Raw genomic sequence first — 16455 nt, 5'->3', positions numbered from 1 at the left:
CCTCCCTACCTTTTATCTTAGCCTGCTGGACACACTTTCCTCATTCCTGAAGAAGGGCTTATGCCCGAAACGTCGATTCTCCTGTTCCCTGGATGCTGCTTGACCTGCTGCGCTGTTCCAGCAACACATTTTCAGCTCTGATCTCCAGCATCTGCAGACCTCACTTTCTCCACAAAAAAAATAATCAAGTGGAAATAAAATGCACTAAGATTTGCAGTAAAGTTGGTGGAATCCAACACTACTGCTTAGAATTGCTCCTGCCTGATGTCACAGTATGCCATGCTATGTTTACCTTGCACCATCTTCACATATCCACTAGGCTCAGCCCACACTATGACAAGTGCACTTCTTTCTGCAGCCCTTCACTTTACTCTCTCGTAGGGATTTCTGCAGCTTTCAACTCTGATCAAAAAGATGACATTTTCTATCTTTCTCTTTGCCTCTTTTTAAAGCTTTTTTACTCTTACAATTGCAATTACTTGGCTTGTATATGGAATTTTTAACATATCCCTTCATATCCATATTTCAAATTTTTATTGTTCTTGCACAAGGACAACTACATTATTGTACTGCTGTAAGTGATTATGTAAGCTCCATATGATCACAATGCATTTAGAGGAGAAACCAGGAAAGCAAATATAGCGTGCTGTTACAGTCTGACTAGTTTCAGAATCAGCAAAGCTCATATGTTTCTTTTGATCCTTAAGGTTGATAAGGTTTGTAGTGGACAAAGTTCCCACCATGCTGGATTCCATTATTTGCACTGCTCTCTGCTGGCAGCCACTGCTTAACCACTCTTAATATAATTTCTCCCTACTCCCCCTTGCCAACAACCACCTGAGAGAGCCAATGTTAAGTTCAGATAGATTTCCACACCCCCACCCCTCCAAACCCCTGTCTCAACAACTTGCTAGCTCAATACAGACAAAGTCCAGTGCTGAATTTGGCTCAGGCCTTGTGCTAATATGTATAGGCAGGTACACTGATTACTCACTGACTGTCACCTATTTCAGACTCTAATTCTCCCCCAACCCCATCATCTTCACCAAAAGGGTTTCTGACTGAGCTGTGTACAGGTGAATTAGCCATTTACTGCCTAATAAGTGTGGTGAGAAATTCCAATTTAGCACATAATGCCCAGCTCCACAGAGATACACATTTTTATATCGTGAAATCTTGGTAACAGTAACGTCTAGATAAGAAGATTCACAAAGTATAAAAAGCTTCAACACAATCAGTATAATCAGGATGGGTTTTTAATCAAGGTAGTTTAAACAGATGAAGAATGTCAGGTGAGTATTCTGAAAAATCATAGTTGCCCAGGTAATTAATCTGCAAACCCATTTATTTTTAACAATAGGCTGTCTGATCTTCTGTAGGGTAAAAAAAAAATTGTTGGAGATGAGAGATAACATAAGGGTTGATAGGAGAGTTAGTCTATTTGGAGTAGTATGGTCACAATGTTATTGAACAAATTTAACTCCCTGATAACCTTTTTAAAAAATGGCTGGCTATAACTACAACTGTTCTTCATGAGGTACCATTTAAAAATGCTCTGACTAAGCTCAGAGTAATAGCAAACACATTTTGGTTTGCTTGTTCAATAAAACATCATTGCGGTTTTGTCTGTTCTCAAAAACATTGGCTTAATCGCGAGTTTCTTTTAAAAAATGGGTTCAAAAGTAAGAAAGGCAACACAACACTCCAGTTAATAGATCTGATAGCTCTGCTCCTCAAACAGCTATTGACTAAAAAGGCCCTCTGCTAATTACTTCTCCCAAAGAGACATTCAGGACCAACATGACCCAAGATAAACATTTGGATCAAGGAAGAAATCCGCTAAAACATATTCTTGCGGATAGTCTGCAATTAAACATGGTCAAAATACTGGTAAGTGTTCTTTACATAACAAGATCAAGCAAATGAAAATGAATGTCTGGAATCACAGTTCACCAAAGCTGTAGATACATAATCAGATATGAATTCAAAAATATTAAAGAAAGTTGTCAACAGGTGATAGGTCACAGGTCTTTGATAAATTATCCACCCAGCAATTTCCCAGCTTTGTATAAAGCATTCAAAGAATGTCTGCATGGAGGAAGGAAGACAAATTGTCAGGGGAATAACTCAATGCTGTTCTCACACTGCTTCAATCTGCTCATTCAATAGTAGTATTAGTAGAACAAAAGCAAAGTACTGCAGATGCTGGAGATCTGAAATACAAATAGAAAGTGCTGGAGAAAGTATGGCAGCACCTTTGGAAAGAGAAACACAGTTAATGCTGAGTTCTGTATGACTCTTGAGTAGAAGGCTAAAAGCCATTTTCTTGCCTTCTCTTTTAACCAAGTATTATGTGATGTTTCAAGAGCCAAAGAGAAAGACGAACACCAAAGGTTAATCATCTGTCTGAGGACAGAAGTAGGCTCAACTATGATGGTACCACAGCCCAATAGCCTGCTACTATTCACTATGTGAGTTCAGACATGAAAAACGGTCATTTGGACAAGGCATTAAGCGGCAACTGATACTAGCAGAATGCACTTTATTTTTTTAGGGGAAGTGGTGGTGGTATTACCACAAAAAGGCTATCAATCCAGAAATCCAGGTAATGATCTGAGAATCTGGATTCAAATCCCACCATGGCAGATGGTGGAATTTGAATCCAACAGAGTTAACAGTCTTAGGATGACCATGAAACTATTGTTAATTGTTGGAAAAATGGCTCACTAATGCCCTTTAGCAAAGGAAACTGCCATCCGTACCTGGTCTGGCTTACATGTGACTCCAGACCCACAGCAATGTGGTTGACTCATAAACTGCCCTCTGGGCAATTAGGGCTGGGCAATAAATGCTGACCTAGCCAATGATGCCCACATCCCTGAGAATGGATTAAAAAGAAAAATATGAGGAGACTGGGGACAAGATAAAAAAATGGAGTATCCATTTCCTTTCTGTTACTCAAAAGTGCAGCATTGTTAAAACAATACTTTGATGGCTGTTTATAATGTTTGACATATTTCATGCAACTAAATATTCCACAGTGCTTTATTGGATATTGTCAACTCAAATGAGAAACTGAAGGAAAAAAATACTGGAAATATCTGACGGAAATTATAAAGTATGTCTTGAGGGGCCTTTTGAAGCTGGAGAGAGATCATAAGGCAATTTGCTAATGCTAGTATTTAGTTATCATCGATGTTTTGAAAGAAACTCTCCTGTTTAAATACCGCCAGGCCCGTTGTCTGAGAACCAAGGTAGACCAGTGGTACAGTTTTCACAATCATCCCAGTTTAAGTGTAAAACGTTGCATAAATTTGATAAGATATACTCAACCATCTGAGCACAACTGTGCTAAAACCAGACATCTGAAAGTAAAGCGCCTTCAAAAATAATTTTAAAATAACATTTCTAAATAAATTCTACAAGATTATAATGTTGAGTTGCTTGTTATGACTATTTTGAGGGAGATAATTCAAATAGTACCAAACAACTGTTGATATCCACTGGTGATGCAAGCTATCTATGCCTTAGAAAGCTACATTTGAATGGCCAAACAAACAAATACATCAGAAATGTAGGAGATTACATTAGTTGTAGGGCCTTTTTTAAAAACATTTAAATGAACTACTTTGACTATCCCTTACAAGTAAAACTTACATTTGCCGCTCAATTCAGAAAGCAGACTGGTTATAATTTGAGAGTGTGGTGCTGGAAAAACACAGCAGGTCTGGCAGCATCCGAGGAGCAGGAGGATCGACATTGCGGCCATAAGCACTTCACCAGGAATAGTGATTCCTGATGAAGGGCTTATGCCTGAAACGTCGATCCTCCTGCTCCTTGAATGCTGCCTGACGTGCTGTGTTTTTCCAGCACCACACTCTCAACTCTGATCTCCAGCATCTGCAATCCTCACGTTTTCCTGGTTAAGGATTGGCCAATTAATTTTAAAATATTTTACTTATGTAAGGCTTGTTGTAAATAATATCTCTGCAAATGAAATGTAATTCCTTTCGAAGTTCTAATCTCAGATTATGTACCTTTTTCTATCAACATCCAATTTACAATGGCACAAATGTAACGTTAGGTGCATTGAGTTTCAGTGTGTATGGAAAACTTGCTTCCTTTTTCTATCCAGTAAAATGCTGAAATTCAATTAATCACAAAATGAATACACATTTAGTAAGAAGATTTAAACAGGAAATCAGAACACATTCATATTGTAATGTATATTAGCAACAGGCTGCCACTACAGCCACCAAAATAATATATTACAACCAGAGTAGAAAACAGGATTAGTTTAAAATGATTGTTGATTATGCAATTCTGTTTAAACATAAATTATACACCTCCATTGTGTACAGAAAGATTATTAAAAAAATTCACCTTGTCATTTATTTAAACCCTCAAAATTTCTGCTTTATTCAACATGAGCATTTCATTATTTTCTATAAATCGTAAGGAAATTATCATTCATAGATCTTTGATGAATGTTGTGAAGTATGCTCTTCCATTATGGAAGGAAGATTGAACACCTTCAATTTATCAAGCATTACATGTGTCACAAATATATGGGGACAGCTGTCTCTGTTCAAGACATAACATTCTTTTGCTTTCACATCACATAGGTCATTGTAACTTCCTGTTTAGAAGTTTATAAATAGAGCAAATACAAAGTGTAGGACATGCAGTTCCTCACACAAAAGGATCATCAAGGAATTGTTAAGTAGATAAATTTTGCACCTCAGTGTTTGTGACATTAATTTACCTGCTACTAACATACCCACTTAGCCTTTGATTTGTGATAAACCACAAAACATTGGTTTTCCATTCCCCAGGATGGAAAAAAGCATTTCTTCACAGAGCTATAATTTTAAATTAATAACACTTAAAATATACCTGAAATAACATTATATCTAGATTTAAATTAGAAGTCATTTATGATGCCCAGTTTCCAGTTCCAATAAGCCAAAAACCTAAATAGAAAGTTATAAAAAGGAAGACATTTTACAGGACTTTAATCCTTAGCTGATAGGAATGCTGGTTTGCAGAGAGCAGCCCTATAGTTCTACAACACTTCACACCCAGCAAGGAACAAGATGAGAGCAGAATTTTGTATTTTTATTCCCCAATGTATTGTGCAACTAAACCATGTTACTGAGTTTGCAGCTTGTTTTAAAAGTTAAAATGTTAGCCGATTGTTGTAAAAGTAACAAAACTAGGTTAAAATTTACTTAATAATTTTCCATAAAATACGTACAGTAATCTGTTCCTCAGCAATTCCTCTTTTTGGACCAGTTTCACATGGAGTTATACAAACCACAAAACGTTCAGGGAATATATAAAGTCCTAAATGGGAAAAGATTAACATTTTCACTTGATGCTTTCACACAAATTTCTAACAAACTTACCAATGTTAGCAGTATTATGAAGGGCTCACAAAAATGAAGTAGGAGTGGGAAGACTACGTTTTAAGAACAGGAAAAACATTTCACTAACCTGGAACTACAAATAACTTATCCATTTCGACATATTTAAATACAATTAACTTTTAAAAATCATTTAAATTATCTCCTATAAAAGATTCTACAAAAATGATAATTTAGCATGTATTTCAAATTATGAAAGTTTTCGGACAATCATTGACTTTTTAAAAACACTTTCAATCCACTCAAAGACTACAATATGGTTGATTACTAAAAGTTTATGACCAAAGCTCTGCTTAATTGTGGGATATGACAGAAGAATGTTTGGCACACTAGCCTTGAAAACAAGTTTGCCTTTAAAATGGACAAATTCGTGGTTCTTAGGTTAGCAAAAACAACTTTCAACTTGGCAATGCCAAATGCAAGAGGAGTAGGACAGTAACCATATGGAATCACAATCGGAAAGAGGGGGAAGGAAGGTAAGTAAAATGTTTCCTTTACAGAACCAGGGCATTGTTAAGAAGTAAGCAAAAGTGAATGCAGCTTTTTATTACCTCTCCTCAAAAGCTTCCCAATATCCAGTTGCTATCCCCTCCATATCTCTGTAATCTCCTCCAGATGTACATTTGCTATACCTCACCCATTCTCTCTTCACCATCCCAAGATCTCTGGCTCCTCCATTTCTGGCCTCTTGTGCATTTGCTACCTTTCCGACCAAGCTCCAATATCAGCTTATGTTGCTTGGTGCCAAATTTTGTTTGATAATAATCCTGAGAAGTAGTCTGGGAGGTTATGTTACTTCAAAAGTAATATTTAATTTTAGTAGTTGTATTAGTGCAGTGCCACAGACCAATCAATCATTCTCAACAAATCTTCTGTGCCAAACAACATGCTTGGTGGGAATTTTCTGATATTTCCACATACTCTTCCTTCCTTACTCTGTATAAATCAGACATTACAACATTGACAGGAGTCTTCAAAAGGTTCAATCCCATTCTGGAAAGCTGGGATTATCCAGATATTTGAATCCTTTCAAAGATAACTCTGATTTAGTGGGGAAGGAAAGTGGAGGGGGCACGATAGGGGATGAATTATTTTCCATCTTCAGATGTGTATACAGTCCCTTTAAAATTATTTTAACTGTAAGAACTCCTTTATTGCTGTGTGAAACTGCTGATGTACAAATCATTCCTCACAGTGAGCAGAAAATGAAATGTGGTATAAATATATACAATCAGTTCCAAAGGGGGAAGGGGGCATGCATTTTGGTATGTGAAGAACAGTTAGAAGAATGAGGAAGCCCCTAAAGATGTCATATTATTTTCTTGTATTCCACATATTTAACATACTGTGGGAGTTTGACCTACTATTGCGCAGGCGAAGGAAAATGGCTTGCTTGGAGTCAGTACAGACTCAGCTAACTGCAGATCATTCTTGGCTCTAAACCCCAGACAACAACATCTGGTAGAAGAACAAGAACTATTCTGAGTATCAGGCTCAACCGAGGTTGTCTACTCTAACTTTTTTAAGTCTAGCCTGAGGTAGCAGTGGCTTTTAGCATTACTTTATTTTGTTTTCTGGTGCAAATATAATGTAGAATTCAATAAAATAACAAGGAGGAAATTCTAATTATTCAAAAATATATTCTGTTAGACAAAATGTTTGTGGATTAAAAAAAAAGCTATGTACACAAAACTGTTACCTCAATTAACATGCTGATAATTCAAGGAGGAAAAAAATTCTACTTGACCTAATCTGGTTAATGAAAAGGAGAAAGTAGGCAACTAAAAGTAGGGAAGAGTCCTCAAATAGTGACCACAACATATTTAGGCTCAGTTTAAGAACAGGGCTAAAAACAGAGAGGACAAAAACATTTGATTTAAAAAAAAGCAACATGAAAATGTATCTTGCCCACATTAAGTGAAAGTACAAATTGTCAAATAAAACTGCAGATCAGCAATGCAAAATAGTTGGATCAGGAGGGAGGGAAAGTGGAAAGTACAAATTAAGTATAGAAGTCTTCAGGATAAAATTGACTTGCAGTTTCCTGGAACTCCTCATTTTCCTTTTTAAACATGGGCATGTTCCAGGCCCGTACCCTGTGGTGGTGGTTTCACCTGAGCAACGTGAATTTTTAATCCACTAAATTAATGAGCCAATGTAACATTACCCAATTAATTTTAATTTTGATCCAGCAAGGACTGTTTCCATATTCACTTTTACACTTATAATGTTAGCACCAGCTATATATTGCAGCATTATTAACTTAGCATCATCTTCACTTCTAAGGAGTGATGCAAAGTAGTCATTTAAAACTTCTGCCATATGTTGGGATTCTACCCAAATCTGCCCTACAGTCATTAATGGCCTCTTAATGGCAGATTTCCCATTTATAATATGGCTTTATGGTGTTGAGTGTCTCTGAAGCAATTCTTAGCCCAACATAAAAGCATCTTCTTGTTTCTTATGGAACCACTCTGGGATGCTGCCTATCTGTCAGCGATGTGACCGACAATGAGTTTAGGATTTGGGATTATTCAATGGCTATTCTCTTTCTTGTCATATTCTAATCCACTCCTGGTCTAATTATTTTTGTTTGCACAGTAAAACATAGGATAGAAAATCCAAGCAAATATACATCATGAAAATTACATCAAAGACATTCAGTTGAAAACTGAAGCATTCATATTCAAAGCTGCACTTTAATTATATGCAACATTTTTAGCTAATTCAATTACTTGTAGGTATGCAATCGATAAAAAATCTTTTCAAGTTGAAATGTGATTAATCTTCTAACCATTCTGAAATATGTACATACCACAATAGTTCTGCTGTGTGACACATCTCAAGTTCATATGCCTCTTCATAAAGTAAGCAGCAAGACGAAAAGTTTGACCTACAAAATTAAATCACCCAACAGTAAGTGCATTGGAGAAACATTTTTCATTTCATATCACTAACTGCTAACATGACACCTACTTCATTTGTCTGCAATGTTTCTAGATTAACTTGTGGCTGAATCATATCCTTTGCTGCTGCATTGAGGTGTTCCTACTCTTATGCTTCCCTTAATGGCTATATTACATTATAAACTAGGGACCTCAGGATCTGCAATCTTTGAGTGCCTAAAGCTCCATGGTTTGTTGAGTTTCCTGTGAATGAGGTGCTGCCTCAGAGACTGGTTCCAGGCATAAGAAACATAAGCAGGGTTATTGAATTTGTTCCTCCAAAAGAAAAAAATAAACAAGGCAAAAAGAGTCAATTAAATCTCAATATATGCCACTCAACTTCACCAATGCACCATCTAAATATTAAAGGGCTCAAGTACTCCACACCTGTTCTACCAATATTGTGGTGCAGCAAGACTGTTTGTACTGTCACAGCATTGAAGGGAAAGTTGTCATTGTCCTATTGAGCCAAAAGACTGCTCTCCCATTGGAGAGGGACAACTAGTGGTGGTTTAACCTGAGGGTCACCACACTCCAGCAACATATTTCCAAGAGTATATTAAAGTTGTTTAAAAATTATTGTTTTTAACCACTAAGGTGAATCTTGGAGTGGATTAATTTAAAAAGGGATTCAGCACCCATACCAGTCCCTGAATTTCAATCCCACAGGAATAATCAGACTGGCAACATGGTGCTCCAATGGAAAAGTTGGCCAATCAATGGATTATTAAACAAGTGCTGCATTTTTTGTTGCCTCTTTTTAACAAAAGTTGTTTGACCTCTTTCAGAAAACTAGCACCAGATCCTGACTGCTGTGGTGACTGAGTAAAAATGCCAACATCATTCAGGCATAGTTTTCATTAGCTGGGATTAAGAAAGGTGGAACTTCAGATGGCATTATCTCTCCCCCAGTTCACTGTACTTTAAGTATGTCAGGTGGATACAAAAAAAGCCCTTCTGTTCTTTAAGGATTCTTGTTTTTAGATAATCACACCTCCTCAAATGTTCAGCCCATAAACATGGGTGCAGTCCTCCCCTGTAATGGCAAAATATGCAACACAGTCAGTTCTGCCATAACACTTATTTCTTCAAAACAAATTGGTTTTAACACGGTTGAAGAATTTAGACTGTTGTTGGTAGAACACGAACTTTACTCACTTGTATTGGCTATAACGTGATTCCGGCCCCATTAGCTTAAATTGCGCAGCTATTGCGCGATTTTTTTATAACATGAGATTGCACGAGAACACAACTATCACTTTATTTCAGAACTGACTGTATTCCAACATCCATTGCTACTGCTGCTTCACTTATATATATATATATGTATATAAAAATTTATACTATGTAAAAAATGGAAAACATCATCCTTTTCCCGACATAAAGTGCAATAGTATACTCAATTTTAAAGGACTTCAAGTAAATTATTTTCAATCAAACTGTTTGGACATGTTATAGCACGCCTCTGCTACAAGTGGGCCTTAAACCTTGACCTCCTCGTCACGTTCCAGACAATGTTCATGAGACCTCCTCTATTTTAAGGGGCATGTTATCCTCTGTTCTATTCAAGGAATAACCAGATTCAAGGTGCCAACATCCTATTGCAGTTTGTCATAAATAAGAGGTGATTTTATTGAGATAGGTCACAGAATCTCAGAAATGTTACAGTGCAGAAAAAGGGCATTTAACCCATCATGCCTGCATTAGTTTATTAAAAAGGCATCATTACCCACATAGAAGATTCCGAGAGGGCTAAACAAGGTGGATGCTGAAAGTATGTTTCCCTTTATGCAAGCGACTAGAGTGAAGAACACAGTTTAAGTCTTCCACTTAATTTGGAATTAGTTCTCTGACAGAGTCATGAATCTTTGGAACTCTATTGGGAACTTAGGAACAACAGCAGGAAACTCAGTCTATTAAGCCTGCTCTGCCATTGAATATGATCAAACACTTCAATGCCTTTTACTTATCCCCATAATTCTTTACACCATTTACAATCAGATCTATCAATCTCAACTTTAAACATATTCTAGGACTCTCCTCCTGCCACAACAGTTGGGACGAGGTCATTCAATATTTTGAAGTGCATAGGCATCATAACTTATTGGGTAAGTGGGAATGTGATACTGAAGTCACAATCAGATCAGCCATGATCTTAGTGAATAGAAGAGCAGGCTCGAGGGGCCAAACTGCCTACTTCTGTTTGTAATTCATATATTTGCATTTATGTTCTTATTACATACACGTTAAATTTGACAAACATTAGTACAAATAACTAAACAAATAAACTGCTGTCTGATCTTCAGAGAATTAGCTAGTATGCCTCAAGTTTAAAATTCTAATCTTTAAATCTGATAGTTTCTCCTTCCCTAACTTTGCAACATTTACCAGTTATCTGCCTTTGGCACCTTGTGTGCATCATCATTGTCAGCTGTGTTAATCCCAGGCTTTTGATTCCCCACTGAAAACTCTACACCTCTCCCTTCACCTTTAGCACCTTCCTTAAAACCAATCACTGACTAAGTTTTCACTCGCATCTAATATCTCCTTCATTGTCATTTTCTTTGATAAAATTTCCATGAGTGCTTTGGGATGCCAGAAAAGCCACATAAAAATACAGTGATAAAAGCTAAAGTTCTCAAGAGGAGCTGAACTGAACTCAAAATGTTAGCTTTGTTTCTCTTTCCACAGATGCTACCAGATTTGCCGAGGTTTTCCTGGTACTTTCTGTTTTGTGCTAGTTAATCAACCATGTTATTCCATGTGCACATACAATCATTAAGAGAAGCAACACTAGATGGCAAGGGAAGGATCTAACATGATTCAACAAAAATCATGGGCTGTTGAGGTTAGGACACAAAGGCAGGTAGTCAGAGACTCAGTGAAGCTAACTGGAATTGGTTCTAAGTCTACTATAGTGAAAGAAGCTTGCTATTTGATAAGTCTCTGGTTAAGATCTTTCTATTCTTAAATTTTTACATAACATACAAATTGGCAGTAACACCAATAAAATATATAAAAGGCAGCATAAGTAAATGATCAATACATAATTAAACCTCATTAGGATGATTTGGAGGTGCCAGTGATGGACTGTGATGTACAAAATTAAAAAATCACAACACCACGCTATAGTGCAACAGGTTTAATTGGAAGCGCTAGCTTTTGGAGCACTGCTCCTCCGAAAGCTAGTGCTTCTAATTAAACCTGTTGGACTATAACCTGGTGTGGTGTGAATTTTAACTCATTGAGATGAGAAGTTCAGCTGATGCGAACAGGCTGCAGAATCTATAGCAAACACATCTGCAGTAAGTGACGTTCGAGCAGACTTGGCTCAGAAATTATAGACTGAAGACTGAAATACAGACACTGATGCATCAAAGGAGGTGAAGTTTACCTGGAGTCTTTATATCAGGAGGTTGATGCACTACTTAGGACAAGGTTTGCTGATAGTCAGGTACAGAAGGGTGTGATTGTGACTGAGACAAGTAAGAGGAGCTAGAGGGCTGAAGTGTCAGCCTCTGCAATGAGAACAAAGAAAATTACAGCACAGTAACAGGTCCTTCGGCCTCTAACCCTGCGCCTATCTAGATCCTCTGTCTAAAATTGTCGCCTATTTTCTGTATCCCTCTGCTCCCTGCCCATTCACGTATCTGTCCAGATACATCCTAAATGTCACTATCGTGTCCGCCTCTACCACCTCTGCTGGCAATGCATTCCAGGCACCCACCACCCTCTGCGTAAAGAACTTTCCAAGCATATCTCCCTTAAACTTTTCCCCTCTCACCTTGAGCGTGTGACCCTTAGTAATTGAATCCCCCACTCTGGGGAAAAAAAGCCTAGCTATCCACCCTGTCTATACCTCTCATGATTTTGTAAACCTCAATCAGGTCCCCCCTCAAATTTCATCTTTCTAATGAAAATAATCATAATCTATTCAAGCTCTCTTCATAGCTAGCACCCTCCATACCAGACAACATCCTGGTGAACCTCCTCTGCATCCTCTCCAAAGCATCCACATCCTTTTGGTAATGTGGCAACCAGAATTGTATGCAGTGTTCCAAATATGGCCGAACCAAAGTCCTATGCAACTGTAACGTTACCTGCCAACCCTTGGACTCAGTACGCCATCCAATGAAGGGAAGCATGCCATATGCCTTCTTGACCACTCTATCGACCTGCATTACTACCTTTAGGGTACAATGGATCTTAACACTCAGAGAACTCTCTGTACATCAATACTCCCCAGGGCTTTTCCATTTACCATATAGTTCACTCTTGAATTGGATCTTCCAATATGCATGATCTCACATTTGCCGGGGTTGAACTCCATCTGCCATTTCTCTGCCCAACTCTCCAATCTATCTATATTCTGCTGCATTCTCGGATAGTCCCCTTCATTATCTGCTACTCCACTAATCTTAGCGTCAGCAAATCTGCTAATCAGATCACCTATACCTTCCTCCAGATCATTTATGTATATCACAAACAGCATGGATCTCTGTGGAACACAACTGGTCACAGTTCTCCATTTTGAGAAACTCCTTTCCACTACCACTCTGTCTCCTACTGCCCAGCCAGTTTTCTATCCATCTAGCTAGTACACCCTGGGCCCCATGCAACTTCACTTTCTCCACCAGCCTATCATGGAAAACCTTATCAACCTGAAGAAGGGCTTATGCCTGAAACATCGATTCTCCTGCTCCACGAATGCTGCCTGGCCTGTGTTTTTCCAGCACCACACTTTTCAACTCTGGTCCCCAGCATCTGCAGTCCTCACTTTCTCTTAGTAAACCTTATCAAATGCCTTATGTGACACCTACAGCCCTTCCCTCATCAACCAATTTTGTCATTTCCTCAAAGAATTCTATTAAATTGGTAAGATATGACCTTCCCTGACAAAACAATGCTGCCCATCACTGATAAGCCCATTTTCTTTCAAACATAAATGGATCCTTTCCCTCAGTATCTTCTCCAGCAGCTTCTCTACCACTGACGTCAAGGTTCACCGGTCTATAATTACCTGGATTATCCTAACTACCCTTCTTAAACAAGGGGACATTGGCAATTCTCCAGACCTTTGGGTCCTCACCTGTGTTCAAGGATGCAGCAAAGAGGCTGGAAACTTTACAACCTTTAAAAGATATTTGGATGTGTATTTCAAATATCACAACATTCAAGGATATGGAACAAGCTCAGAAAATTGGGACAAGCATACTTTCAGTGGTAGTTATGTCGGTGCAAACTTGATGGGTTGAAAGGCCTTTTTTGAGCAGAATGAATCTGCTCACGACTGAAAATGAATGCAGTTGGCAGAGGTGGGGTTTGACAGTCATGGTCCAGGTAGGTACGATGACATAGGTAGAAATAGGAACAAAGTTTCACATATATAGTGTGAGGAACTAGGTACTGAAAAGCAGAACCTCAAAAAGGTTATAATCTCTAAGTTATTTCCTGAGCCACATCAAAACTGGTGTACGATATACATAATTTAAAAGATATACACATTGCTCAAAAATTATTGTGGGTGAAGTATGCTCTAGTTTGAAGGCGAACTGGCAAAAGTACGGAGGAAAAGAGACTAAACTGCCGGGACAGTCTACACATGAACAATGCTTGGGTTAGTTTCTTGTGAACTGCATAACTATAAAAGTGAGAGTTTTAAACTAAATAAACCAAACTTAAGCTAAACTTGGGGCAAGGGATCAAATGTGGAAAGATGTGGCTTATCCTAGCGTAGAGTTTAGGCAAGACAGAAAAATAGTAATACAAAAAAATGAGGGTCTGGAAGGAGCAGAGAGAAAAATGTCCGAGGAATATAATAAAATCAAGACTAGATGTTGCAAAGAAAGCAAAAAGACAAAACTAAGACTCGGAATATTCATAGCATTCATAGTACTCTGAAGTAATAAATACAATTTGACAACTAACATGTCGTCATAGCTTCAGGATAACAGATGTGTCCTGAATATTGAGGGTATGTGACATTGAAGAAAAATAGAAATCTAGGAAAAGGTGTAGGGGTAGCACTGTTGATCCTTTAAGCAATAGTTAGAGATGACCTTGGTTTAGGGGATCAAGACGTAGAACTGTTTCAGATGGAGATGAGGAATGGTAAGGGAAAGAGGTCATTAGTGGAAGTCGTTTGCAAGTCCCCTAATAGTAAACACAATGTGGGAGAAAATGGGACAATATTTGCAAGAAAAAGTATGAAGCGCTTGCCATTAAGGGATATGAATAAAGATGGGTGATGGTAATCTACATACAATTTGCAATAATCAGATTGGCAGTAGCAGCCTGGATGTGGAGCTCATAGAATGCTTTCAACATCACTTTTTTTTTTTTTAGGAACAGCATATTTTGGAACTGACCAGAAAATAAGTTATTTTAGATGTGATATTGTGCAACAAGACTAATTAATAACAGAGTTAAAGCAACCTTGGTTACAGCAACCACAATATGATTGAATTTAACATCCAATTTGAAAAGGAGAAGATTCGGTCTAAGACTCATGTTTTAATCTTAAACAAGGACAATGATGTAGGCATCAAAGCTGGGCTAGCTAAAGCGAACTGATACTAGGCTAGGGGATAGCTCAATAGAGACAAAGTAGCAGACATTTAAGAGGATATTTCAGAATACTCAAAATAAACAAAAACTCCGACACATAGAAAACAGAAGTAGGCCATCTGGTCCTTTGAGCTGCACTTCCATTCAGTATGATCATGGCTGATCATCCAACTCAGCACTCTGTTCCTGATTTCTATCCATACTCTTTGATTCTTTAGCCTCAATAGGTTCCCATGGTAGAGATTTCCACAGGCTTACCACTCACTGGATGAAAAAGTTCCATAAGACCATAAGATGTTGAATAGGAAGGATTAGGAGGGATATGGGCCGGGTGCTGGCAGGTGGGACTAGATTGGGTTGGGACATCTGGTCGGCATGGACGGGTTGGACCGAAGAGTTTGTTTCCATGCTGTACATCTCTATGACTATGTGCCAGGAGTGTAATTAGGTAATTTGGCCCATCGAGTCTGCTCCACCATTTGATTATGGCTGATACGCTGCTCAACCCCATCCTCCTGCCTTCTCCCCATAACTTTTGATCCCCTTACTATTCAAGAATGCATTCTATCTTAAATACAGTGACTTTGCCTCAATGGCCTTCCGTGACAATGAGTTCCACAAATTCAGCATCCTCTGGGTGACAAAAATCCCCTTAAAGGATCATCCCTTCACTCTGAAGCTATGCCCTTGGGTCCTCGTCTCTCCTCAGAATAGAAAAATCATCTCCACATCCTATGCAGGCTTCTCAGTATCTAAGTTTAAATGGGATCACTCCTCATTCCTCTTCAATTCCTCACCACTACTCATATGACAAGCCCTTCATTCCTGGGATAATTCTGGTAAACCTTTTGCGGATCCCCTGCAAGATCAGCACACATTCTTCCTTAGATATGGGGCCCAAAACTGCTCACAATATTCCAAATGCGGTCTGACCGGATGCTCACATAACCTCTGCAGTACATTCTAGCCCTCTCAAAATGAATGCTAACATTGTATTTGCCTTCCCAAATGCCAAATGAAAGCATTAGAAAGCACAAAGTTAAATATAGTGGATGCCCCAATGGGATTTGGGGATTCAGGTGCATAGCCATGAACAGATGCAGAAAATTGATAAGAAAACGAAAGGAATGCTAGCCTCCAAATCTGAAGGGCGAAAGTGAGGACTGCAGATTACAGTCAAGATTAGAGTGGTGCTGGCAAAGCACATCAGGTCAGGCAGCATCCGAGGAGCAGGAAAATCAACGTTTCGGGCAGGAGCCCTTTATCAGGAATGACTCAACCATCTGTAGCCTCTCCACCACCTCAACGTTACCTGTCCCTTCACCTATCTTTGTGTCATCTGCAAACCTAGCAACAATGCCCTCAGTTCCTTTGTCCAGATCGTTAATAATACGTGAATAGTTGTGGTCTCAAAACCGACCACTGCGGAACTGCATTAGTCACTGGTTGCCATTGTAAAAAGATTCCTTTATCCCCAGTCTCTGCCTTCTGCCAGTCAGCCAATCCTCTATCCATGC

The 16455-nt window shown here is 38.5% G+C and overlaps 1 protein-coding gene across 5 annotated transcripts in view; it reads right to left on the bottom strand.

The window, feature by feature from the left end:
- The window catches only part of LOC122553090 (SLX4 interacting protein), a 94025-nt gene that overhangs the window by 16249 nt on the left and 61321 nt on the right, over positions 1-16455 (bottom strand). For all 5 annotated transcript variants that reach the window (XM_043696612.1, XM_043696617.1, XM_043696613.1 and 2 more), the window contains 2 exons: positions 8242-8319; positions 5258-5346 (listed from right to left, as the gene is read on the bottom strand). In XM_043696612.1, the coding sequence (XP_043552547.1) occupies positions 5258-5346; positions 8242-8319 (167 nt within the window). The remainder of the gene's footprint in view (positions 1-5257; positions 5347-8241; positions 8320-16455) is intronic.

This window comes from Chiloscyllium plagiosum, chromosome 9 (genome assembly GCF_004010195.1).
Source record: "Chiloscyllium plagiosum isolate BGI_BamShark_2017 chromosome 9, ASM401019v2, whole genome shotgun sequence".
In the NCBI taxonomy this organism is placed as follows: Eukaryota; Metazoa; Chordata; class Chondrichthyes; order Orectolobiformes; family Hemiscylliidae; genus Chiloscyllium; species Chiloscyllium plagiosum.
The sequence above is the reverse complement of the archived record's forward strand: the minus strand, read 5'-3'. Positions and strand labels throughout refer to the sequence as shown.